Here is a 27127-nt window from a genome sequence, read left to right on the forward strand (position 1 = left end):
TCTCCCAAGTAACAGGCAATAGGAAAAGAGGAAATGGCCTCCAGTTGCACAGGGGGATGTTTAGATTGGATATTAGGAACAATTTCATCACCGGAAGGGTTGTCAAGCATTGGAACAGGCTGCCCAGGGAAATGGTTGTGTCACCATCTGTGGAGGTATTTAAAAGATGGGTAGACATAGTGCTTAGGGACATGGTTTAGCGATGGTTTCTGTCAGAATTAGGTTGATGGTTGGACTTAATGATTGGAAAGGTCCCTTCCAACGTAGACAATTCTATGATTCTATGAAATGTAACTGCTTCGTGTTTATAGTCCTTGAAAAGACAGACTGCAAAGAAATCAGTGTGCTGCTGAACACTGCTGGGTACACAGGGCGCAAACCAGACAATTCCCACCCCCTTGCAAGTTTTTCAGCGTGTACCAAAGTGAGATGACAGTGTTTAGGGCTTTTGATTACTCTGTTGACTTCTGTCAAGAGAAGCAGCAAAAAGGTGGTGGGTGGTTTTGTTTGTTTGTTTTAAAATTTGATATTTCTTTAGTATCATACTTCTACTACTGAGTAGTTTAAGAGTTTAAATTATTATTGAATTGTGAACATTCAGGAAGGAAAACATTGGTGAGTATCCTCCCTCTCAGAATATCTCATTTCTTAAAGAATAATATAAGAAGAAGAAAATAATCCCCACTGTCAACAGGGTAAGTTTTGTCACAGATTTCAGTGACAGCTACAGACGTGCAATTGAATCTCTCAATAAAAATCCCTTTGTATTTTTATGCAATGTCCATCACTTTGGTAAGTAGGCAGTACTTAGTACAGAGTAAGTAATCTCTGTTGCTTAAATCAGAGATTACTTGATAACCTAATCAATCCCTTTATTTCTGGATAGCCTATATTGTCCCGTGATCAGTTAGATATTGTAGCAGCATGTGTACTGCTTTGACTTTCTTTGTCAATAACGTGAAGACCTGATAGAGGAGTTCATATTCACATTGTAAATCCAGTCCCAGGTAATGGGAATTTTTAAATTAATCAGAGAAAGAAGAGACTTTCTTTCATATTGATTTATTAATTGTTCTTGTCATATAGCATATTATCCTGTATTATTTATTTTATCAATTGCAAAAAATAAATAAAATATTTTAAAATAAGTCTTTTAAATATGGTTAATGCTGTTAGATCAGCTAGACAGATAAAAACGGATAGATAGAAGGAAAGAATGCGTGTACTGATTAAGCCAGGAGATACTGTTTCACCAAAGCTTTTGCCTTGTATGTAACAATGAGATTTAAAATTCTTGAATGAAGAAGAGAACATGAAGCACGAGAAGAAACCCACCCCAGATTTACTGACGACATTGCAACTTGGTTTCAAAGACAAAGACTTCGAAACAGCGGTGGAAAAGCTGTGTAAGTAATGAGTTCTGTTTGAAAGTAGGCCCAACTATGCCAACTCACAAGATAGCTTTTGAAAGGTGCTCAGGCCAGCTTTAAGAGCCAGATCTTGCCAGAGGCCTTCATCTTCATCAGTACTCCAAATTAAAATTTATTACAGAAAGTAATTACATGTAATTTTATATTAAATTAAAATGCAAAGCTAAATCCAGACAAGTATTAGTTTGACAATATGGGAAGAATACAAAATGTATGTACATTATACAAATAGGTAGCTATAAAGATAAATACATGACATTGTTCATTGGTAGAACGGAGAGGACTCTGTAATGAGTGCTAACGTAACTGAAAACGCAGGGGCTAGTTTCTCTACTGTGGGTAAATTCTGCTTGGTAATAGGGAAATACCAGGAGAGGTGTCATGGTTCTCAGATCTTGAAAGACTAACCGAGGGAGAATCTGCCAGCTCCATGCCAGGAACAAGTGTTCCTGTGAAGTCAGAGCACTAATTTTGCAACTCAGGACTTTGTTTTCTTTGCTTTTTTCCTTTCCCAAAGGAAAGACTGTCTCAGCAGTCAGTGAACAATTGATTCTTCTTGAATTGATGATTTTTCAAGAAGGGAAAGAGGAGAAACTTTATAGGTTTTGATTCAATCCAATATACAGTGTTTCTTGTGTGAAACAGAGCCTTAGCTTAGTTCTTTCTGTCTCCTTTTTCAGGCAACCCATTTTAAGTCTTTGGGGACTATCAGAATATATTTATTTAATCAGAAAATATTTATTTCCTGTGAAATAGCTGAGTTATGGGAAAGGGATTTTAACCATTTATTAATTTGGGACAGTGTAACACAGTGATTCACTTCAAAAGGTCCAAAATTAATAAGATGGTTAATTAACACAGTTTTGCAGTAACAGCCAAAGCATTTTAAACGAGAAGCCCCAGAACACATATTTTCTGTTTTTCTGTAGAACTCAGAAACATGTAAGAGACTACAGTCTGATATGATGTGATTTTCATGGGCCAATTTTATGAGTTCAGTGAGAGTTTGCCCTGAAAATTACATAGTTTATTGGCCACATTCATTAAGCTCTTCATATCTGAGCATAGATTGTTAAAATTGTACTTGATGGTGTAACAATAAGAAATCAACCTAACTGGCAAGCAGTAAGACTTTCTTCTCCATAATTTTGCTGGTTTTGCATATCATTTCTTACTTGCTTTAGGTTTTTTGGCTAGTCTTGACAAATGATGGAGTGATCCAAGGGAACTGATTTAGGGGACAATTTGTCAAGTTATTAAGTCCCTAGAAATAGGGACTGCCTGGCTAGTCTTAGAAGATATCCCGTGTCTCAGACCCAAAGATATTCAAGCTAATTTTTCATTTGCTTTTCCCTCACTTAATGTTTTCATTGGATCAAGTAACCTTCTAGACCTTATTTTTTATTACAAACATGAATGCACTCAGCAAAAATCCTATGCCATTTACTCTAATGGGACCAAAATTTGGCTTTTCTGTGTGAATATCATTTGTATTCCCCATCATAAGTGGTTTTATAATGGCTTCCTTAACAAGACAATCCATCAAGGAACTGATGACAACTGCACCTAGTAACCTACTTAACAGATCCAGTTTGACAACTATTACACATTAGTGCATGTCATCAAAGCAGGGTGTAACTTAATATTAAATTAATATAGCAAACACATTTGATAGTGGACCATAGTTGCTTGAGAAGGCTGAAGGTGATAACTCATGGGCAGAAGAATTGTTTGGCTTTGGAGTGATAACGTCTTGTGACTGGAATGGAGAAAACATCTACTGATTATGAGGGTAGTTCAATCATCAGATTCAAAGAAATGCTTGAATTTGTTTGCTAATGGTACTTAGAGCTGTGAGATCATGAAGGACTTCCCCAAGATTTCATTTCATTTGGTTCATGAATAGGCATAAGATAGTAACTGTCCCTAGAGGAGACCTCATTCAGATTGGCAGCTTCCAGTGCACTGATTGCCTGTTTTGAGTTGATTAGTTCGAGTGTTACACGGAAAAGCTAATTTTCCTGTGTCTCTGTTCATTTTGAAAGAAAAGATCCAATTGCTAGTGTGTGTTTCTGTGACTGGAATGGAACTGTGACGAGTGAAATATACTATCTTGCAAAAGAGTGAATAGCAATAGCCGTGGTCTTAATTCCAGTGAGCAGTTCACTATCTATATAGTATTATTAATAGTCAGGAAAAAACTGTAGTTTTTCTGGATCCTTAGGAATATTTTTTATTTGATACAACATTTTATCACAGGAAAATTTCTTTTCCTGCAGGTAATCAGAACTTAGAAACTATTTAATGAGAAATGCTTGGAATTATTCTGCATCTTATATATGTACTACTTGCATTTAAGTATTGCCAAATATTTACTGTATGTTATGAAGTCATATCTACATGTTCTGTAACACCTTTAAATGCCTGGATTTTTTTAAAGAGTGAAAAGATAATTATCACTAAGAACAAATCAGGTATTTCAAATTTACACCTACTTTTCAAGTTCAGTTGCAGGAAGTTTTGGATCAGTGTGACTGTTGATTACCTTCCAGACACAAGTGAATCTTTCAGGGAACAGAGGAAATGCCAAAGTCTGTAAGTAAGATGGAATGGTTGTAGTGTGAAAAGGCATGCTGGAGTTGGGTCAGCGGGGGTTAGTCCACATTAAAGTAGCTTCATTCGTAGGGCAGAAGAAAGCAGAATTTATTGGCAGAGATGTAGCTTCTATCAGCAACGTACATTTCTGACATTTTTAAAATAACTCGCCTTACCAAACAGCAGAAGTAAACTGTCTTAAGGACACCTGCCAGAATGAGTTGAATCTCTGTACAGGATTTTGCTTGAGTGGTTATGTCACAGAGATGATGTTTTCTTGATTCTTCTGTATCTTGTATTTTAGTGGATAAAATCTTATTGTATAACCCTGACTCTTAATTTCACTGTTGTGAATTACGTAATCTTGGAGTTCATTATTAGTGTACAGTAATATGGTATAGACTATTCCTGAAGTATCCCTTTAAACTTATTTTGCTTGTGAAGTTCCCTTCATGCTTTGCCTTCACTTTGTAGTGAAGTGAAGTATCAAAGTATCTGTAAAAGCCATCTTTCTTTAAAAGAGTAACAACTTTTACCTGCAGAGTGTTTTTTGGTTTGGTTTGAGATATTACGGTTTGGTTTGTGTGTTGTTTTTTTAAAAATTCATTAAATGAAATGAACTTTACTGACAAAATTACCTTCTTCCTGTGGTAACAGCTGATGGTTTTAAGCATAGGAGCGAAAACATCATCACTTGGAAGCAAACACAATTTTAGCTCTAAACCATTTTTCACTCTGTCAGCAGATTTCCATGGTAAAATTAATAAAATATTCAAATCTCTTTCTGTTGCAACAGTGAAAATTTTGGTGAGAGTATGTCATGGTTTCAACTGGGATAGAGTTACTTTGTCACTAGCAGCTGGTATAGTGCTATGTTTTGGATTTGGGATGAAAATAGTGTTGACAACGCACTGATGTTTTTCGTTGTTGCTGAGCTCTCAAGGCCTTTTTTGCCTCTCACACCGCCCCAGCGAGCAGGCTGAGGGGCACAAGAAGTTGGGAGAAGACACAGCCGAAACAGCTGACCCCAACTGACCAAAGGGATATTCCATACCATGGGACGTCATGCTCAGTATACAGAGCTGGGGGAAGAAGAAGGAAGCGGGGGACATTTGGAGTTAACGGTGTTTTGCCTTCACAAGTAACCGTTACCCATGACAGAGCCCTGCTTTCCTGGAGATGGCTGAATACCTGCCTGCTGATGGGAAGTAGTGAATGAACTCCTTGTTTTGCTTTGCTTTGTGCACGGCTTTTGCTTTACTTAATAAACTGTCTTTATCTCAATCCATGAGTTTTCTCACTTTTACCCTTCCGATTCTCTCCCCCATCCAAACTGGGGAGATGGAGCAAGCAGCTGCGTGGTCCTGGTTGCTGGCTGGGGTTAAAGCACGACAGAGTAACATGCAAGATGAAATCAGGTGTTAGACCTTCAGGATGCTAACTTGGTAGCAACCATTTTGGTTTATCCTGGCTATGCCACCATACGGTGGCATATCTCTACAGTTGGAGTGGTATAACAGCTTGGGGAGAAAAATATATTTTTTTTTCTTGGGTATAACATTTTTGGGGAAAAAGAGCAGCTGGAAGTGTGGTTACTGTTGACCCAAAGGTAAGCAACAACATCTGCTAATGCTAAACAACGTCTCTGAGTTGCATAAGCTGTAGTGGAAATTACTCTCACAAGTATAGCAGGAATTGATCAGCTTTTAGACAGGTTCCATGCAGAATAATGTATTCCATGGGTTTCCAGCTTCCAGGAAGGTTACCATGTGAAGCTCTGTCCTATTTCAGGTGAGCCCTTCTAGTATTCTGCTGAGCTGTCTTGAATATCTGTATGCTACACTGCACGTCTGTGGTACAGATGGATCTTAACTGATTTTTTTAGTGTTGGAAGTGGGATATGTAATAATAAGTGGGAATATGTAATGATCACTCACCAGTGGCCTACAAAGTATGCTGGCATTTAAGCATATTTATAACTTATAAATACACTTTATTTGTAATATTCCTGTTGACTGCTTAAAATTAATTACTTTGGTTCATAACTGTACTCAAAATCTTTTGTAATTATCTCATACATGTAAAGTGTATATTCAGCTTCTTGAAAGAGCAGGTCTTGCACTTTGAATCAGTCCAAGCAGGTAATGACAAATCAAAGTGTCCTATTTCTGTCAAATCCTCTATGTACTGCATGACTATGGTATATTGTCAAAATATATAGTAATAATATATAATATTAATATATAATTTTATAGCCTTGTGAGGCAACATTAAAGTATCTGCAAAACTTAGTCAATATTATCAAGGGAGACATAAACATGAATAGTGTCAGAAGTGTCAGCACAGAAAGGTTACATTGCCTCTTGGAGACACTCAAGAACTGGATGTTTTTATCCTCCTGCTATGTGATTAGATAAATGCTTGTTGTATGAGCAAAATGTAGTTCATAGAATAATGAACATCTGGAGGTCATATAGACGAAGCTTAATCTCCTTGGGGATATCAGTGTGAAGATTTCTTTTTCCCTTATCTAATTGGAATTTCCTGTCTTGCAGCTAGTGTCTGTTGTCTGTAGGCCTTCTGCTGTCTACCTCTGAGAAGGCTGGCTTCATCTTTTCTACGCTCTCACTTTAGAGGTCAACAAGGTAATCTTTCCCTTGCCTTCTGTTTTTAAGGCTCACCTAACCCTCCTCACTCAGCTTCTCCTCGTACTTCATGCGCCCCAACCCCTTTATCACCTTGGTGGTTGGCAGCTGTATCTGCTCCGCTATGTTAATGTATTTCTTGTATAGGGGAGTCCACAACTGAATACAGTACTCCGATTGCAGTCTCACAACTGCCAAACGGGAGGGAAGAAACATCTCCCTTCACCTGATGGCCACACTCTTGCTAATACATCTCTTGCTTATCACCACTCGCATGATGAGAATCGATTAAGGTATGTGCTACAGATGTCTCAAATGTCTTCATACAGACAGGCAAAATAATCCTTTTTCCCTTATTCTTACAGCAAAATACAAAATTAGTGGCATAAGTCTCTATAGTATAATTTTTTTACATTTTTAACAACTCAAAACAAACAGCAAGCATTAGTACTCAGAGCCTCATTAAAATGCTATAAAAGTATTCACAGACAAGAAGTTTCTTGTGGTTAAATCCTGTGAAATTAAACAATAATTTATTTATATAAAATCTTGCACTTCATCACTGCCCTTGCAAGAGAAAACTTTTGAAAAACTGAAGTGGTAAAGGAGCTGATAATGTCCTAGGTTTATGTAATGCTTCTTTTCCTTATTATCATTTCTTTGCAAGCTTCTCAAACATGCTCAAACAGGTGATGTATGTTTTCCCTGTCAGCTCTCCTCCCTAACTAAATAATTTACTTTCTAATGTAATAAATGTCGGGCGTATGCTTCCCAGGATGCTTGAATCTAACATTCCATCTGGCAAGCTTTGATTATGGTGTTTTTTTAATTATGAATCTACAAGGAAGATCTGGCACAATACTGTCATGAAACTAGTACATTAGTTATCTTGAGGTAAATCTCAAAAATACAGTCTAAAAATGTACTGAATTTATATCTCCTTTATGTTCAACGGATCGTGATTTACTAGTTCTTATTTCAAGGCGAAACTGAGGTTGGGTGAGTATTTCCAAATGTGGGTGCCTAAATATATTAGGACATAGATGCGACAAAACATAAAAGGACTAATTTTCTGGAGTGTTCACTCTATGAAACTACTGTTAATGTTAAAGCAATATGAAAATAAGGAACCTTAAGTAAAGACACTATATGACCAACATTTTTGGAAGTCAGACCACTTCTATTTAGTTTCCCATGTTTGAAAATATTGGCCCTGGACTTCAGGACATACTATTTCAAACAAATAAACCTGTCTCCATCATCAGTGATAAGTTCTACAGTGTGTTAAAGATGACTACCATTGATTAAAACAGGACAAATTTTACTCTCTATATTAAATCCTACATTGTGCATTAAAAGCTGAAATTACTGTAGCAAAATTCAGTACTGTGGTATGGTAACTATTTTTTTAAATTACCACCAACTGCTAGATGTACAAGAGATTTACTCAGTTGCTCTTCAAGAACTACTATAGAGTAATAGAAACTCCAGTGTATGTATGTTGCTTAAAAATACTGTGTAATGTATGTATTACACTTTGTACAAACAGGTTTTACTGAATATTTAGCTATTCCTGTAACACACCAGCCCAATGAGTATCATCCTGTCATCAAACTAAAATAGATCTGACATCTTTTCTGGCCTGGAGGGGCAATTGTTACGATTGCTTTTCATTACAATTTAAATCGCATATAGTACCACCAATGGAAAGAAGAGAGGCTGTGTCTTACCTTCTTTTATCTTTGGAAATCTGTAGTTAAAAATTGAACCAGATTTTCTCAAATGACTAAGCACTTTTAATGAAAGTTCTACCATGTCTCTACTGTTTTTTAGTTTTGGCAGGAAGATGAATGTATTCATATTTTTCAGGATATTTCTTGCCTCTAAGCTATTAAAGCATCTGTAAGGCATTCTGTGACAAACGAGTCTTTGCTTTGAAGGGATGCTTATTACAAAAGCAAGGAGATTTTTTGGCAGAGATGAATTTAGAATGGCTTTTTTTCCTTTTTATGAGGGAAGAAAGGAGGGATGAAATATTCACATTTATTTATATTCACGACCATTTAAATTTTATCTGATTCTTCTTCCAGTGTGAAAGACTTCTGTTTCAAGCCAGGCAAGTTTTCCTACACAGATACTTCCAAAGAACCCAACATATGCATCGTGACTCCCCCTGTTCCCTCTCATTTTTAAAAATATAAACAGATCATTTTTGGACTTTTGGTTTGAAATATGTGTGTGAGAGGTGGAAAACTTTGTTGCTTCAACCATCTGGTATGCTTAATTGCCTTTGCTGAGCACACCACTTCCATAAATACTGGTGAATATAAAATGCACTTGGTATAATGGATAATATCACAAAATAAGATTATTATACAGTAAAAATGACTGTATACGGAGAGGAGCACAGACTCAGTTTTAAGTGTCAGCTTCAGCAATGGAACCCTGTTCCTGAATTTTGATGTAGAAAATTTTGTCAGATGAGCCGAACATATATTTGTAGTCTGAAGTTCTAGGACTGTCATGCTAAATAAAAATACAACCTCTATATATATTAGTGTTAGAACCAGAACAAAGAGGATGATGGATAGAGCAACGTGTTTCAGGTTTTTTCTGAACTGGCATAATGTAATAAATGACTGATGGACAGCTGCATTAATCTCTTCAGAAACTTGAAGTTCTTTCCATATTTAGCATACAGAAAAATCTAGTTTTTCTTCCTGTTCTAGGGCAGAAATGTTGTTTTATGTATTTCATGAGAGTAACTTGCAGTGTAGAACCAAGAATGAAGCCTGTATGAGGTGTAGAGCACTAGATTTTGTGCACCTAAGCACAGTCTTAAGACATTTCCATTCCTTTTTGCATGGGGAGAATTTGGTAACCATGAAAGACATTATCTGAGTATAGCTGAGTAGGAAGTTGCTCAGGCAGCCTACATTAGCCAAAATGAAAACGCAGAGGACAGAAATGGGTGCTTGTGAGCATTGGTCTTGTTATTGATGGCTCCTTCCAGGATTGTTTATGCATTTTGAAGTAGACAAACTTGGGTAAAAATCAACAGAGGTATTGGGAGTCTCATCCAGGACTAGGATTATTACTCCGCCCCACCCAAAGGCACACTTTATGGTATGACTTTTGAATTGTTAGCTTCATGGCTGCACAACTTCAGTGGAAGACCTGAAGACCTCTTCTCCACTCTGAAGCTAAGGCACTCTCTGGAAAAATGGCTTTGAATCAAACCAAGGAGGACAACTGGCTTCCCAGTTATTTAGTAAGGTCTCTAAGCCCTAGACTATTACATAGAAAGTACAGCATAGGTTTTTCTGTCATATGTTTGAACCAAAACAATTCACTCAATTTCAGATGTGTGAATATTCAGGTAGCCTAGCATACTGTAGACTGTGTTGTTGAACTATGACACCAGTATTTCACCCGTGCTCACCTGAAGTTCCTATGTTCTTTTGTGCATGTGCCTATATTCACAAATATGGTCACTGGCAGGGAACAGGTCTTCAGAGTGGTGTCTTGGCCCTCAAAGCACTGTGTTTGTGATAGCTACACAGTCTGCTTCAAAGCAGCACTTCATTTTGGTGATTCACAGCCATGGTGCTTATAAAAATATTATTCTCATCTCTCCCCCTCCTCTCCATTTTCCTCTGAAATTGATAAATATTATATCATGTTCTCTATTCTGTTATCTGTCATAGACCACAAAAAAATCTCAGAGCAACACCGGATTTGGTATCTGTAAATCTCAAATATTCATTTTCTTTGTCTAATTAGAAAATTGTTTTGTATACAAGAAACAATCTAACAGTGAGGTAAACTTTATGAAGAAATCATAACACTGTTTTAGTATGTTGCAAATGCTCCTTTAGAATAACTTGCATTGACTCATGGAAGATCTTTTGTGGATGACTGGTTCCTCATAAAACTTTGGTGACTAGGTCCCAGCTGGAACATGAGCAGGACTGTGCTCTTCTTCCTGATGATGCAGTACATCAAACAGATTCCCTAGACACTGCCCATTACAGGCTCGGTATCTGTCTGGTGGTGGCCATGGAGACAAAATTGTGGGAACCAACATTGTAGATCAGAGTCAGTGTGAAAAAGGATATGGAAATACAAGAAGAATACATAACTAAGAATGTTTGCTAGTGCATTAAGTGTCTTAGATTTCACAGCTTAATTCCTATTTAAATTCTTGCATTGTAAGTGGGTGATTTTCTCCATCCGGTACAGTTATAGATCTTCCCTTAAAGGCTTTTTTCTGTGGCAGCTGCACACTGAGTCTCTGTCATCAGGCTGAGGTACAAGTTCCATTCCATCCCGTATTTCAGGTTTGCTGGCTTGGTGTTTGGCATATTTCTGAAATATGTAAACAACATTTAAGAATGCTATAAGCACCAACGTATAATTCATGAAACAGATTTTTCCTCCTCCCTTCCACTCACAAGCTTGCCTTTATTCAGGCTTCTTATGTCATTGTTTACAACCTGTTTACATGGTGTTTTTATAAAACACCTACTAATAGGATACATTGCCTCTGAAAACCACCTTTAATGTTTTCCCCTGTCCTATTATTAATGGTAATTTCAATATTGCCATTATTTGTGCCTCTAACTACTTTATGCAGGTAATGCTGTCATTTTTGTACAATGAACAGTTCCAAACTTTGTGTCAACCTCTGGCTGCTCAAGATGGGATATAACTCTGCATAGCAAAACAGGAAAAAGAAATTAGTACTTTCAGAGAACAGAAGCTTCTTTCACTAGAGATTTGCATCTCCTAGGGAGGCAATGACTGTTTGGCTGCTTCACCCCTTACCACTCTACTAGCCATAATTCTGGAATTTCTTTTCCATGCATTCATCGTTTCGTAATACAGTGAAGTAGCTCATGAGGGCTCAACTTCCTTCCAAAAAAGGAAGACAGTTGTATACAGATTATCTCCTAAGTCTATTAGAAACCACATATCAAGCGACACTGAAAACAAGTCTGAATGTGGGGATGGGGACAAAAAAAAATTAAAATATCTGATTCTGTAAAACAACTATTATGTCAGGTTGACTCTGCAATGATGAAGCAGGTTTTAGCTAAGCTCTTCACACTGATCTCCTGTGAATAATATGAACTGTGTCTGCTATTGATGCAAGTGAGGACTGAATATAAAATTTGTAGCATTGGTAGCAGAAGCAATTGGGGGAAAGTAATAAAGTGATATATTGTACTAACCTGGAGCACTTTATAATAGTAACAGTAAAGTCTGTGAGGCTGAAGTAATTCTCTTGCCATTAATTGTCCTTCTTTAGCAATTTTTCTTGCTTCTTCATCATTTTCCTGGAAAATTGAGATGAAATGAATGAATAATAGAGCAATCAGTGAGTTACTGAAAGCCTGGCTGGCATTAGAAGTTTTATTAAAAGGGCTATTCAAATCTGCAACCTTACGCGCAATTATTGGTAGACTGCAAAGGCACTCTTTAAATTGCAGATTTTTTAAAAATACTGGATTGCTTTTATGGTCATAACTGGTACCTTAGGGCTATCAATAACAACTTTCATGGATAATTGTACAATTTTGAAAACTCAGTTGACTACTGTTTTGTCCAAGCCACAAACCTCTTCAAAATCAGGTCTGACATCTCCCACACGGTTTTACAGAAGACAAAGCCACAGCAGTTGTCCTCTCCTGTGCAACTGAATTCAGTGTCTTCCTTTTAAAAATAACTGCTTGAATTCATGTACTTACTCTCAAGTTTTTTAGGTCTATATTTCAAAGCTTTTAGTATTTTCATCTGATTCTTTATGAAGAACTACAGTACCCTCAGAACAGAAACTTTTCCTGTGTTCTTTAACCTAATAGCTAAACTTAAAGCACAAATGGTGGTTTTGATCCCATAATTTTATCCGTTTTTAGTTTACAGAATCCCAGCCTCTCATTCTGAGCATGTTGCAGAGCAGTGATTTTTTTGTACATTCAAACAGAACATGCAATGACTTCTAGCCAGGACCATAAAAAAAGTGATAGAATTAATTAAGTAGTATCTAGGATTCTGGGCATTTCTTTGACAATTACCCGCATTAGTCAGTATACTAATGCTCTGACTCATGAAACATTTCTGCACATACCTAAAATGAATTCTTAAGTATTTCCCTGAATAGAGATGGTTACTTGAATTAAGGCCTTCCCATCTTACACTAACAACAAAATGTACTTCCTTTATCCCATGATCTCAGTAAAGTTGATGTAAAGTATGTATGTGGAGGTACAAAAAGAAGAGAGCATTAACATAAATTGTTTACATGTTTGTTTATCACTTTGAATTTGAATTAGTAATGAAACTTACCTTAGCCCATTTTATTTTCTCTAGCAAGTCCTCTAAGTTTCTCTTAACTGGAACATAATGTTTCCAGGGTTTTAATCCAATATAAAAGTGTTCATAGTACTGGGAATCTTGCTTCAATACTAGGCTGTCACCCAGCAAGAGGTATGGAAACCTGTAAGCTGCTACGGTCCCATCTACATTCACTTGGTATTTGTACTACAACATGAAGACAGAAGAAAAGAGGAGAAATGTTTTGAATCGGAACACTGACTGTATAGAAGATTATTTTCACAGGCAAGACATAATTGTATTTCTTAATTCTTATCTTCAAACCTGTTTTAGTGTTAAGCAGGTGTAGTTTCATGGTGTTCTGGATAACAAAATGCAAAAAGGATTTGTTTTCAACCCAAGACTGACAGTCAAGAACTTTTGTGTCACATGAACTGCCTGATGGGTATTCTATTAAAGTGCGCTGGGGTACTAAAGAGAAAGGGGTAGAGCCGGGAAGGAAATAAAATTAATCTATACATAAATTAAAATTTATTTTGACTTAAAATTGTATTATTAAGTAGAATAATCTGAAACATTATACTAGAAGTAACCATGAATGTACTGCTCTGGCAGATGCTCTTGGCTGTTACAGCATTTCTGATATATTCTCTGGAACAGAATTTCCAATTGCCATATATTATAATTTTTTTACAGGACTCTGTCTGCTTTACTTTTTATACTTCTGTTGCCATGGAATTTGTGTGTTGAAGTGCAAGAAAAACACCCATCTGTTTTTCTAAGTTGTTACTACAAGGACTCTTTGTGAATCCATAACGTACTTGCAATGGACAGAGATTGTGTGCATTGTTTTCATATTTACCCCAAACAGAAGAAACTCTGATGGGGAGAAATCAAACTTCTCAAGCTATTAAAAAAAATAAGTCTCCAAGAACTGTCTCTAAGGGACTCTACGAAAAAGGTATAGTGGCTTTCTTTAGAAGTGTGTCATGCTATGACTTTGATTACAGGTGGTCTGTCTACCCCAAATAGACCAGTGTTCCCAGTGTCGCATAATTGTTTTGTTTACTGAATGGAATTAGCAGAAGTAAGCCTTGTCTTTTCAGTTGGTAAGAACTTGACAGCAAAATTAATCCAAGACTGCAACGTCCTTGCTACCTTAAAGAAGTCAAAGAAGCCCATCAGCGGAACCTTTCCCAGCTCTTTTTCTTTTTCTCTGAAGAAGAAATATCCTGTTATTCCAGCATCCAGTAGATCTGGATTTTCCTTGGATAACTTGACCAGATGTAGACGTTCCTCTCGGCTGTCTCGACCTCTAAATAACGCTTGCTCAGTTTTGTTTTCCCAGATTGGGCCTATGAGCGTTGAGTGATAAGATAAAAGCAATGTTCAGATAAAAGGAAATGTTCATTTTATGTTTAGTGCAAATAAGGAACTTGCTGTGACCGTGGCATTACACTCAGAGACATGGTAAAACCGGCACGATTTCTCATGAATCCATGATCACCTATTAATCACAGGGTTTTAACTCCCAGTTCTGGCTTGAATTTTGGGATTAGAAACTGAGCCACTTATAAAAGGAAAAGCAGAAAATTGCTGTTCTACTCAACAATTTTATATTTAAATAACTTGAAATATCTTGAAAGCTACATAAGGGATTATAATCAAATTATGTAAGTAAAGTACTAATAATTAAAGTAATCCTTCATCCATAAAGCCTGCCACAATGACCAAAATTTCTTTAGTAAAATCTACTTCTGTTACCCAGCAATTTCGTTAAGACTTTCAGGAATCGCTTAATGATGACTTAAAAAGGAAAAAAAATGGCTACTGTGTCCTCAAGATACTTGGCGAGAGCCTGAAAGACTTCATCTTTGCTTACTGCTTGCTTTTAAAAACATTAAATATGTCCTTCCTCATCCTTCTGCTGGAAATTTCCTTAAAGAACCTGATAAAGTGGAGTAGGCTTTTACTGTGTCCTAATTGGAAAAGCAGCTGCACTAAATCAGTAAACAGAGAGTGCTTCAAATGGATAAGTTAAGGAAACTATTTAATTTAAAAACTAGTAAAGAAAAGAGAAACTGTGAACTAATAAAATAAAAAGAAATACCTCCTCACTCACTCCCTAAGACTCCTTAGGTATTGTTCATGCCATTTGTCTGATCCCTAAGTATTCATGAATTTCTTGGCAGGGGGAGAAGGGGGGAAGACACCTGTCAGTAAAACTGACTTTTCCTTCAAAGCTAGAAAAACGAGTCAGAAGATTGCACTCTCAGGTATTTTTTTATACAGACAGTATTTTCTTATTTGAAAGAGGCTGCAGCATAGCACTAGTTTCCTTCTGTCAGGATTCAGATTCATTCTTATGTAACCAGAACGTTGGGCCACCTCACCGTCAGGAAAGGGATTGCTCTTTGATTAGAAGAAACATATTCAAGTCCCTCACTGAGGAGAAAGGGCTTTTAATTATATTTACTTTTCTTTTGACAGGTCACAGTAGCTATCTTCTGGATACTTTTAAGTTAAACTTCACCATTATTGTAAACTGGACTTAACTTTTGGCTCTAAATCCTTATTAAACACCTCCTTCATAACAGCGTTGGAAGTGTTTACGATCTGTAAAGACTAGCCTTGCTTGTATTAAGAGACCTCCTAAGGCACTTGTGAACTAAAGACTTTAACATATTATTTGAATGCAACTTGCTGCTTTGATGGAATTTGCAAATTCTTTTTTTTAATCCACGATGTATAATTTACCTGTATTTCCTTGAATAGAAAGGAGATCGTTTGTGACTCCACGCAGGGTTTCAAGAGTCGAGTGGGTTACATCATACGTTGGAAGGACTATATCTCTTGAATCCACAGAGCCACACCATGAAATGACAGGTATGGGACCAGGCGTATCATTAGCTTTCCGATACTCAACTGGCCAATCTCCAACATTAAGATAAAACTCCACATCAGGAAGACGAACCTAAATGTGTACCCAAGAAAGGATAATAACACAAAGATAGAAGCTGTTTGTCACTCTTGCACATATTCCTCAATTCTTTTATGTCATGTAGGATCAGTAAACCTACTAGACAGTTAATAGATTTAGCTTAAGGTATGAATTTCAAGTTTCTGCCCTGTAAGCAAGTATGAAAGGAACACTCACAGAGGCCAGGAAAAGGCTCGCAGAGTCGGGCCTTAGCCCCGGCAGCTTTCCTAGCAATTTCATTTACTGTCAAGCTCAGCCACCCCGCCATCATTATCCCTACGATACTGTCAGCTTGATGAAAAAACAAAAGTCAAATTTTACTTCAGGAATTATAAATCTGAAGATACAACAACAAATGCAGTATTGCCATATTAGAATGTGACTTAATAGTCTTAAATGATCAAAACTGATACCTTTCTTGCCAGTGACAGGATCATTTCATCAGAGAACATTTTGAAGTCTGTGTATTTCCCTAAGGAACGACGGTAGATGTGATTATTGAGAATAGTGTAATGAACAATAGCACCTCTTGTTTGACTGAACTTTGTTGGGATTTCCTTTAGCAGTCGCTGAAGGTCAATGGTGGGAAAAGAAATGAAGTCCTTTGTAATCTGAGGTTCTTGGGATGGACAAGACATAATGTTCTGCCAGATCTCAGGGTCTTCTTCAGGACAGTCACAGTATTCATGATAAACTGGCCCTGCAGAAAACGAAGCACTGGGAGTAGTATTTGTGATTCTACATCAATCGTAATTCCCCAAACACATGGGCATATAAATGTAGACATTACAGTGGCCTGACATTTTTTATTCCAAGTTTTCTAAAGTTTTCCTCGGAAATCATCCACCCTATAACATTTCTGGGGTTTAGAGGTGTAACTGAGAAAACAGCAATGTTCTTCTCTTTTCAGAAATCAAAATACTACATTTTTTCTTACCAGGGTAAAATTCATCTGCAAAACGAAGCTCCATTATTGTGCTGCCTGCCAACCATGTGGGGTATTCAGAATTGTTCTAACTGTCCAGAACTACCAAAGCTCAGGTATTACAGCTGCAATTTTAGCCTAATTCAGAACTTTGATACAGTAGTCTTTACCTCTGGCATAAGGTGTTTTCTTTTATGTATAATCAACTATTCTTTCTGTCCTTTTGAAGCAGAGAGCTTAGGTATAAGTAAGAGCCTCACAGAGCATGGAAAAAAAGCCCTTACTTCATGGACTTCTCATCAAAACAGGTTCTGTCCTGTGCCATAGTTTCATGGCTGCTGGCAAATATGCACCAGCAAAAAGAAGGCGTACTACTGCCTTGAGGACTCAAGACAACTTCATTTCAGTTTGAAGACATTTCTAAGTTTGTATATAGGAAATTTTATCAAAAAACACGACCAAATTCCGTTAGAAGTAGTGGTGAACTGAAACAAGATTCTCCAGAGAAGTAACTTTATATTATCTTTTTCTTTGCTAAACAGCTGTCCATTTGAGAGCAAGAGACGGAAGTTAAAGAAGCAGATCTGGAATGAGAGAATAATTTGCCTTGTTTTTCCCTGCTTTTATACAGTTCTTCCATAGTATAGACCTGCACTGAATTAAATTCTGCTAATGGAAAGAAAGTTAAATATTGTCTGGTTAAAGAAATACTGTCTTTCTTGTTATGAAGGATCACACTTTTTAGAAATCACAGACATTTGAATTATAAACCGCTGGGAACAACACAAACTCCTTGCTTTTGCAGGTAATATTTTCTGCTTTAGATAAAAATAACCCAATGTTTATGTGAATACCCGCTCGAAAACAATAAAAATACAAGCATTGCTCTCTTGTCTCCTACCAAATCTGAAGAGATGCATTTCCTTATGCAAGAGGGGAGAGATGTCCAGACACATCACCTAATGTCAGAGGCCATAATCTACATGCTTACGCATCCAGGTCCTGTAATTTAGCAATGCATGGAGATTGTCACCGCTTCCTTCTCTGTATGAGGAGGACATTTGTGAGGAGAGCACATGAACAAGGGAAAAACAACCTCTAATTTCCCAGTCCTTCCTCTAGCAACAAATTAGTCCATGGCATTTCTGTAGCTACCATCATACATTACATTAAATCAAAAAAATACCCTTACCTTTCAGAATGTAAGGAGATTGAGCTACATGCTGATCACCGTAAAGTATCTCAATTTTTAACCCTTTTCTGACACTCCCATACATCCGATACCGCATAAGAAATGTGCCATCGTTTCTATCCAAAGGGCGAGGGGTGTAAATTCTGGTGACTTCTTTTGGAGAAAGTGCCTTAATTACCACTTTAAACTGTGTTCTTCCTGAAAAGAGGAAAATAAAAACAGATAAAAGCATTTTAAGATATTAGAATCATATATCTGAAATATAGGTGAGAGCAAACTCTACTGGATTACGTCCATGGAATTTAATTTAACTTTGCACTGGAAATTTTTTGATTATACCAAGTCGGTAAAATAATTTTCAAGTGATGGAAGATCATCCTACCAAATTTTCTCGATCATCACATACCTAACAAATGGAAAACCTGTAGATGGAGATAAAAAGTTAAATAATGATTACAACATTGAAGGAAAGGCTAACAGTATTTTGAAGCAAAGATTAGGTTTAAGATTAAGTTTTTGAGTTAGTGCTCTGAGGAGCAATCATTTCCTCTAGAGTAAGAGAGAGGGGAAGCCAAGTTAAAATAACAGGAGAAAAGAATACTTGCCAGCTTGTGGAAAGGCAGCTGCAGCATGCAGGAGTCAGATACAAATTGTTCACCTTTGGGCTGCAGCTGACTGTCTCGCAAATTTAAAGTCTCAGCTACTGAAAAGCAGGGGTAAGAGAATGATAGGAGTGATGTTTCCTGGACGTCTGTCTGACCTGTGCTTAAAGATCACCAGCACTTCGTCATTAATGCACTGTGACATATTAACTGGGCATGGAATATTTTGGGCGTAACATGAGTATGCATAAACATAAATCTGTTATATTCCCTTATCTCTGTCACAAATGGTAATCGTCAACTTTGTTCTTCAAAAAAGAGAGGGACAGATTATTCACAAAATGTTGTAGTCTAACCATTGCAAACCAAACAAATGTAATGAATGTTACCACAAAACAGTATTCGGAAAGAAACAGACCTGAAAAAATCCAGATAAAATCAAGATGTTACTAAAGTCTGAATGTGTTCCAACAGCACTAAAAGATTGAGATATTACAGTTATTCATATACAATCCATATCTTAACATACTTTGCATCCATGAACAGGACAGTGATAATGCACCAATGTGGTATGTAAGTACCACAGTTGTTTAACAATCAATCATGTCTTCCGCAGAGCACTGCATCTTGAAATCGGCTTCAAGTCAATTACTGTCCAAGACTCTCCAGGTTAAATTAGGCAGAATCCTTATGATTTTAGATGTGTATTTTTGGACAACACGTCATGCCTCTTCACAGAGAGAACAGTCACTCTGAGTTAACTCAGATTCTTACAGAGATTGTTGTCAGAGTGGATCCCTCTATAAATAAACATGCTCTTGTGAGACCCCACCTGGAGTACTGTGTCCACCTCTGGGGCCCCAAACGTAAGAAGGACATGGACCTGCTGGAGCGAGTCCAGAAGAGGGCCACAAAGATGATCAGAGGGCTGGAGCACCTCTCCTATGAAGACAGGCTGAGAGAGTTGGGGTTGTTCAGCTTGGAGAAGGCTCCAGGGAGACCTTATAGCAGCCTTCCAGTACCTAAAGGGGGCCTATAGGAAGGATGGGGAGAGACTCTTTATCAGGGAGTGTAGCAATAGAACGAGGGATAATGGTTTTAAACTGAAAGAGGGGAGATTTAGATTAGATATTAGGAAGAAATTCTTTACTGTGAGGGTGGTGAGGCACTGGAACAGGCTGCCCAGAGAAGCTGTGGATGCCCCATCCCTGGAAGTGTTCAAGGCCAGGCTGGATGGGGCTTTGAGCAGCCTGGTCTAGTGGGAGGTGTCCCTGCCCAGGGCAGGGGGTTGGAACTAGATGATCTTTAAGGTCCCTTCCAACCCGAACCATTCTGTGATTCTATGATATGGTCAATGTAAGCAGAAGAATCTCTCAAGGCTGAACACATCGTCTCTTCTGCTTTGTTTTCCAATGTAAGAATATAAAATGTAGATTATTTGTAATCAGCCCTCAGTTTTCTTACTATTCACAGTCCATGCCAGCTACAAAATATCTTTGTTCAACAACATACTTAGGAAATAAGCCAAAGTAAGTGTTCATTCCTTCTTGGAATGCCGGTGTGGCAAGCAGCACTCCCACTGGCTAAGGAATGCGGAGTCTTGTCTTTGGTAGCTAGCAGATCTATCGTGAGAAGCCCTCATTTGACTGTGAGTCCCGAATGATTTCCCGAAGTGCACTTCTGACTTGTGAGAGGTAGAGAAATGTTAAAGTTGCTCCAGATACATGGTACTTCCTTTTCAGATGAATGATGAGTGGACACCTCCCTGCTTGCTCTAGGTACTAGCCTGAGGACACATGAGCTGTACAGTTACACAGTGTGACATTTCCTTGGGCAAGTACAAGTGTAGCTCAAGCAATGCTAACACACTTAAACTCCAGAACAACTTCTATGAATGGTATATTGGTTTAGATCTAAGACCGTCAAGGCTTTGGATCTCTACAGCTTGGATCTATGTGAGCAGAACTGATTCAGATTGGCTCCCAATTTGGGAGCTCCTCAACTTGTTCTGGTGTATCTACCAGCAGAGTCATCATCAGAGAAGAGGCAGAAAAGTATAGCTTTGCCCCCTTCATGTATTTTTGGCATTTAGCTACTGATTACCTTTCAAGATGACGTAGAGTAGAACTACACTCATAATGTAAAAATGGCTGTATGATCATAGGACAAGAGGAAAGGCCTCAAGTTGTGCTGGGGGAGGTTTAGATTGGATGAAAAGGAAAAATTTCTTCACAGAAGGGGTTATCAAAATTGGAACTGGCTGCCCAGGAAAGTGGTTGAATCACCATCCCTGGAGGTATTCAAAAAGACATGTAGATGTGGTGCTTAGGAACATTGGTTTAGTGGTGGACTTGGCAATGCTAGGTTGACAGTTGGGCTTGATGATCTTGAAGGTCTTTTCCAACCCAAACAATTCTATGATCACAGGCCATAAACTGACCTTTAAACCAAAGATCCGCTCAGTATCTTGCATCCTACTGTCACTAGCAAAGAAATGCAAGATAGTAAGAACAAAGAAATTACAGAGGAATACTTCTGAAATTACTGTCCCCTGCAACAAAAGGACATGAAAAATCACAACTTGTATATATATAATTTTAATGGCCTTCAGTGGATGTTTTCTGTGACTGCGGAATCCCTCATTTAAACATCCTGGTATTTGTTGCATTAAAAGCATCCTAAGGCAATTCTTTTTCCAAAATGTGATTACATATCACGGACAAGATATTTGTGTTAAAACTTCTGTCTGATAACACAAGAATTATAGGCATCAAAGGAAGTTATAGGAAACAATGAATTATGGTTCCCCATTTGTTTTCTCCTCCTTGTATCAGCCCGAATCCTGTAGCCAGTTTCAAAACTGTCCATGAGTCAGATATCCAGAACTATTCAGAGAGTAGTCAGGTTCTTTCTAAATATATCCTTCAGCTCTTTGCTCTGTGCAAGATCATGTTGTGCCATGCAACGCTTGATAACAGAAGCGTGATGGAGAAACACAACATAATGAGAATCACTGAACTGTTGAGTTTGGAAGGGACCTCTTGAGGTCATGTAGTCCAATGCCCCTACTCAGAGGAGTCAGCCTGAGCAGGCTGTCCAGGACCGTGTCCTGCTGAGTTTTGAGTACCTCCACAAATGGAGACTCCACAATCTCTCTGGGTAATCTGCTCCCGTGTTTGACCACCCTCACAGTATAAAAACACCTTTTTCTTGTGTTCAGATTGAATTTCACGTGACTTTTTCCAGTCTTCAGGAACGTCTCTCATTTGTTGTAATCTTTCACACATAATCAAAAGTGGCCTCACAATGACATCAGCCATCTCCCCGAGCACTTGTGGGTGCATGCCATCAGACTGCACAGACTTAGGTATGTCCAGACTTTTAAGTGCTCCCTAAACTGATCCTCTTCCACCAAGGGTAGGTCTTCCTTGTGCCTGACTTTCCCTCTGGTCTCAGGGGCCTGGGATTCCTGAAGGTTGGTCTTACCAGTAAAGACTAAGGCAAAGAAGGCACTTCAGTACCTTGACCTTTTCTGTGTCACTTGTCACCAGGTCCCCTGTCCCATTCAGCAGCAAGTTCACATTTTCCCTAGACTCTTGTTGCTCTTGATGTACTTGTAGAATCCTTTCTTGTTGCCCATCATATTCTCACCAGATTCAACTATGGAAGAGCTTTGGCTTTTCTAACCCCATCCCTGTGTGATCAGACAGCTTCTCTGTATTCCTCCTGGGTCACCTGCCCCTGCTTCCACCTCGTGTACACTTCCTTCTTCTGTCTGCATTTAGTCAGAGGCTCCTTGTTCATCCCTCCGGGCCTCCTGACATCTTTCTTTGATTTCCTGCTGGTAGGCATGGGACCATTCTTGAGCTAGGAGAGGCAAGCCTTGAGTATCAGGCAGCTGAGAAGGCAACAGGGAAGGACTATTTCTTCAGAAGAAAAGGACTATTTAAATTTTCATTCTTCACAATGATTCTGATGGAATTAGACTTCTCTTGGATTTGGATAACAGAGAAAATTAATAAATGCCAACTAGAATGACACTGCAAAAGCTTGAGCCCCTGTGGTTAAGACCTGGGAACAGTTTTATTAAATGAGAAGGACAACGTACCCAGGTCTAGGACAGTTGGGACAGCATTTTATTAATTTCCTCTGGTGTGATCCATACTTTTTTGGCCAAAGTACCTGCTTTTCACTCTATCAGAGTGAAGAGACTTCAGAGACTTCAGAGACTGTGAAGACTGAATGTAGTGCAGCACAAACACTAGGACTGTGGTAAGTCTTTTGAAAGGCTTGAGAAGAAAATGTCAGGGAGTTGGTTTCCTCATAAATGGTCTTTTGCATGAGGACGTGTAGAGCTGTAGTTCAAATAGACATATTTCTTCAAAGCTGAGTAACAATTTCTGTTCCTCATTTAACTAAATAATCCATAGGTTGCTAAATCTAGGGGAAAACCTAGCAAAAAGGATAAGGGGATTCAATTATGCAGTTCAGTTTATATTAAAAATAAGTTCTATATTTTCAGCAGTGATTTTTTAACCTTTGGAGTACTGTTTCTAGTGAGAGTGAATTCCGCAGCATTTGTGTCCTGGTTTCAGCTGAGACCGAGTTAAGTTTCTTTCTAGTGGTTGCTGTGTTTTCAGAGTTGGTATGAAAGGAATATCAATAATGCATATTGGTTTAGTTGTTGCTAAGTGATGTTTATACTATTCAAGGGTGTTTTTCAGCTTCCCATAGAGGCTGGGAAGGAGCATAGACAGAACAACAGAATGGCCAATGGAATATTCCATACCATAGATGTCACGCTTGGCATATAAATGGGGGTTGGCCGCGGAGGGGGGAATCTACGATCTCTGCTCGAGTCGAGCTGGGCAACCAATTCACTGGGCGGTGAGAGTGTCTTGTGTATTCTTTTACCATTATTATTATTATTTTCCTTTTATGTTATTTTTCTATTAAACTGTCTTTATCTCAACCCAGGAAGTGGTTTTTTTCCCCTTCCCCTCCTTTTCTCCCTCCTCTCCCTGCCCTTCTGGGCCCCCAACCCCAAAGAGGGGGTGAACGAGAAGCTGTGTGGTCCTTGTTGCTGGCTGGGGTTAAACCACAACAAGTTGACATCTTCCTAAAAACATGAGTCAAAGAGTTACAGCCTGTAGGTCGAAATCATTGTGTGGTGTGCAGTGATTCTGGTGATTCGACTTGACACTCAGATAACTCATCTGTGTAATTATCCTCTATAAGTTTCATACTGGATACCAGTAAGTACTGACCTACTTGACGGAAATTCTAATCCATACAAACCAGAATTTAGTAATAGATCAGGACAAGTTTTACAGATGGGAAGACTTAACAGCTCTGGTGGCATTATTCTGGTTTGTGCAATGGAGGTGATAATGCGGATTTATTTAGCTATCCCAGCAGGGATGTTTTGAGATGTATTTAGTTTATATTGGAAGGCAGTGCTTTAATAAATATTATTAATTGCAATTTTTCCTGACATTTTATGAATAGAATTTGAATACTTAAAATCATTTAAGAACTGAACTTTATAGCCCGTGTCTGTATGAGTACAGTAAACAGTGCTCGTGCACTGGAACATGATCAGCTGTACCGCTAAATTGTGCAAGGGCCCTTGGCACTCTCCTAAGTAGCATTTGGCGTGGCCCAGCAGTTCACATGGGCCGAGACAACTGCTCTTCCCTGTCAGCACCACCTTGGTTTGGAGCCTACGGAATGTCATGGTATGAATGGAGACCACTCCTTGCCAGAAGGCGTCATGACCTGGAAACATTGCCAAAGTCACTGAATTTATTAATATAAATACAGACATACACAAACACACTGAGGGCAAAACTAGGTTCTCGGTACCCATGTCCTATCAGTTTATCTTGGAGGATTTAAACTAGCATAAGAATCCAGTTCAGCCTCACACCTTTTTACTTTTAGCAACCTGTTGTTTGAACCCAAGGCTCTCCCCACGCAGCTGAGATCAGCCCCCGCTTCACTGGCAGTGAGTGAGCAGTTGCATTCTTCAGCCCAATTACAGAACCGCGCTGCAGCCCAGCACCACGTCGCAACAGCAGCTGGAGAAACTCCAGACCTGAAGTATCTGGGGTTTTGTCCGACCGAAGACATAAGCTGTGTAATAGATCTTTGCTCTTTTATTTCACAAGCTGGAGCCTTCTAACTACGGGACGCGAAGCGGCTGTCCATGCTTGGTAGATATCCTCTCAGTACCACCTTGAGGAATAGTAAATAATACAGAGCACAATAACTAGCTCTACCCTATAGAAATCAGCAACCCTGGATTTCCACGGGGCGGCTATCTCAGGGCTATCTTCATTATGAAATCTGCGATGCAAAAGTCATTTTTACTCTAAATTAAAACTCTTAATATTGATTGAGCATGTGGAATCACCTTGCAGCAGAGCCCATCAGACTGGCAGCGTACTGCCGGACTGCGAGAACAAACCCCGGTTCCCACCCTCGGGAGAAGTGTCCTGGGATGGTTTGTGCTTGCGCTGAGTAAACCAGAGACGAAAATTACTCCTTAACGGAGCACCAGAAGGTAACGGAGCCCAGAGCGCCGTGCTCACCGAGACGGAAATTTTATGCAACTGGTGCGTGTGCAGCGTTACAGATAATTACGATAGCGCTTCTGAGCCGGGCGCTGGGATGTCTGCACGGCCACCAGCTCCGGGAGCACTGCTTTATTTCCAGCGCGCTGGTTTGTCGCTGTAACCCCCCCCCCCCCGCCTTCAGAGGAGGCTGTGGGTGCCACGCACAGCCCAGCGGAGGGAGGCACTCGGCCGCTCCCCCCCCGAGGGAAGGACGGGAGGAAGGAGAGGAGGGAGGAAGGAGAGGAGGAACGAGGGGTTCGACCGTGTGCCCCGCGCTCCACCGGACCTGCGTGTCCCGGGCGATGCCGAGAAGGGCGGCGGGGGGGCGGGCAGGGACCGGCGACGGCACAGCGAGCCTTCGGGAGGGGGGGAGGAAGGAAGAGGGGAAGGGGAAGGGGAAAGGAGGAGGGAGGAAAGGGGGAAAGGGAAAGGAAAAAGTGCAGGGGGAAGAGGAAAGGGAAGAGGTGAAAGGGAAGAGGGGTGGCCGGCTCGGTGAAGAGGGAAAGGGGGAAAGGGGAAAAGGGAAAGAGGGAAAGGGTTGGGCGGCTCTGACCAGCTCCTCCGAGAAACCGCGTCCGCGGGCAGGGTCTGCGCCCCGGCCCCCCCCGCCTCCCGGTGCCCGCCCCGGTACCTGGCGGCGAGCGGGAGAAGTTGCGTCCGGCCGCGCTGACCGCCTGGATGTAGAAGTACCGCACGGGCAGGGCCGGCCCCGCGTCCAGCCCGGGGCCCCAGGCCAGGCTCCGCTCGGCGCTAACGGGCTCCGCCGACCCCGGCAGCGGCGGCCAGGCGGCGACCAGCAGCAGCGGCAGCAGCCCCCGGCTCCCCATCGCCCCCCGGCTCCCCATCGCCCCGCCGCCGCCGAGCCCCGCCGACCGCGCCCGCTGGGAGCGGGGGGCCGGGGCCTCCTCCGGGCCTGCGCGGCCCCGAGCCCGCTCCCGCCGGCGGCCGCCGCCCGCTCCCCGCCCCGCCGGGGCCGGGCAGCGCCGGGGGGAGGCGCGGGAAGGGCCGGGAAGTCTCGGCGTCCCGGTGCGGCCGCGCCGCCGGGCTGGGCCCGCGGAGGGGAGCGGGCAGCGGCCTCCGGCTCCCGGGTCCGAGCACTGGGGGGGGGGGGTCGGGAAAAACCCCCTGCCCTGGGCAGGGACACCTCCCACTAGACCAGGCTGCCCAGAGCCCCATCCAGCCTGGCCTTGAACACTTCCAGGGATGGGTCATCAACAACCTCCCTGGGCAACCTGTGCCAGTGTCTCACCACCCTCACAGGAAAGAATTTCTTCTTGATACCTAATCTAAATCTACGCGCTTCCAGTTTGAAGCCATTACCCCGCGTCCTATCACTACGCTCCCTGATAAAGAGTCCCTTCCCAGCTTTCAAGTAGGCTCCTTTTAAATACTGGAAGGCCGCTATAAGGTCTCCCTGGAGCCTTCTCTTCTCCAGGCTGAACAACCCCAACTGTCTCAGCCTGTCTCCATAGGAGAGGTGCTCCAGCCCTCTGATCATCTTCATGGCCCTCCTCTGGACTTGCTCCAACAGGTCCATGTCCTTGTGTTGGGGCCCCAGAGGTGGAGACAGTACTCCAGGTGGGGTCTCACCAGAGCGGAGCAGAGGGGCAGAATCACCTCCCTCGACCTGCTGGCTACACTTCTCTTGAAGTTTCATATTTCTCTCTCTTTTTGATGTTTCACATTTCTGTAAAGCATATTAATTGTTAGTGCCTGTATCAGCTTATGTACAGAGCTTATGTTCTGCTGTAAAAGAAAAAAATAATACATAATTTAAAATTCCTCCTCGCTGTTTGTAGGATTTC

The 27127-nt window shown here is 40.3% G+C and overlaps 1 protein-coding gene across 1 annotated transcript; it reads right to left on the bottom strand.

The window, feature by feature from the left end:
* Positions 1 to 8316: 8316 nt before the first annotated feature.
* POGLUT3 (protein O-glucosyltransferase 3) lies at positions 8317 to 26252 on the bottom strand. The gene is made up of 8 exons (XM_063330485.1): positions 25954 to 26252; positions 18104 to 18301; positions 16400 to 16686; positions 15764 to 15980; positions 14165 to 14361; positions 13019 to 13213; positions 11905 to 12009; positions 8317 to 11038 (listed from the first exon to the last, which is right to left on the bottom strand). Exons 1-8 carry the CDS (start codon positions 26165 to 26167, stop codon positions 10913 to 10915), a joined length of 1539 nt encoding a protein of 512 aa, XP_063186555.1. The 5' UTR covers positions 26168 to 26252; the 3' UTR covers positions 8317 to 10912.
* Positions 26253 to 27127: the final 875 nt, after the last annotated feature.

This window comes from Chroicocephalus ridibundus, chromosome 1, assembly GCF_963924245.1.
Source record: "Chroicocephalus ridibundus chromosome 1, bChrRid1.1, whole genome shotgun sequence".
NCBI classification, from domain to species: Eukaryota; Metazoa; Chordata; class Aves; order Charadriiformes; family Laridae; genus Chroicocephalus; species Chroicocephalus ridibundus.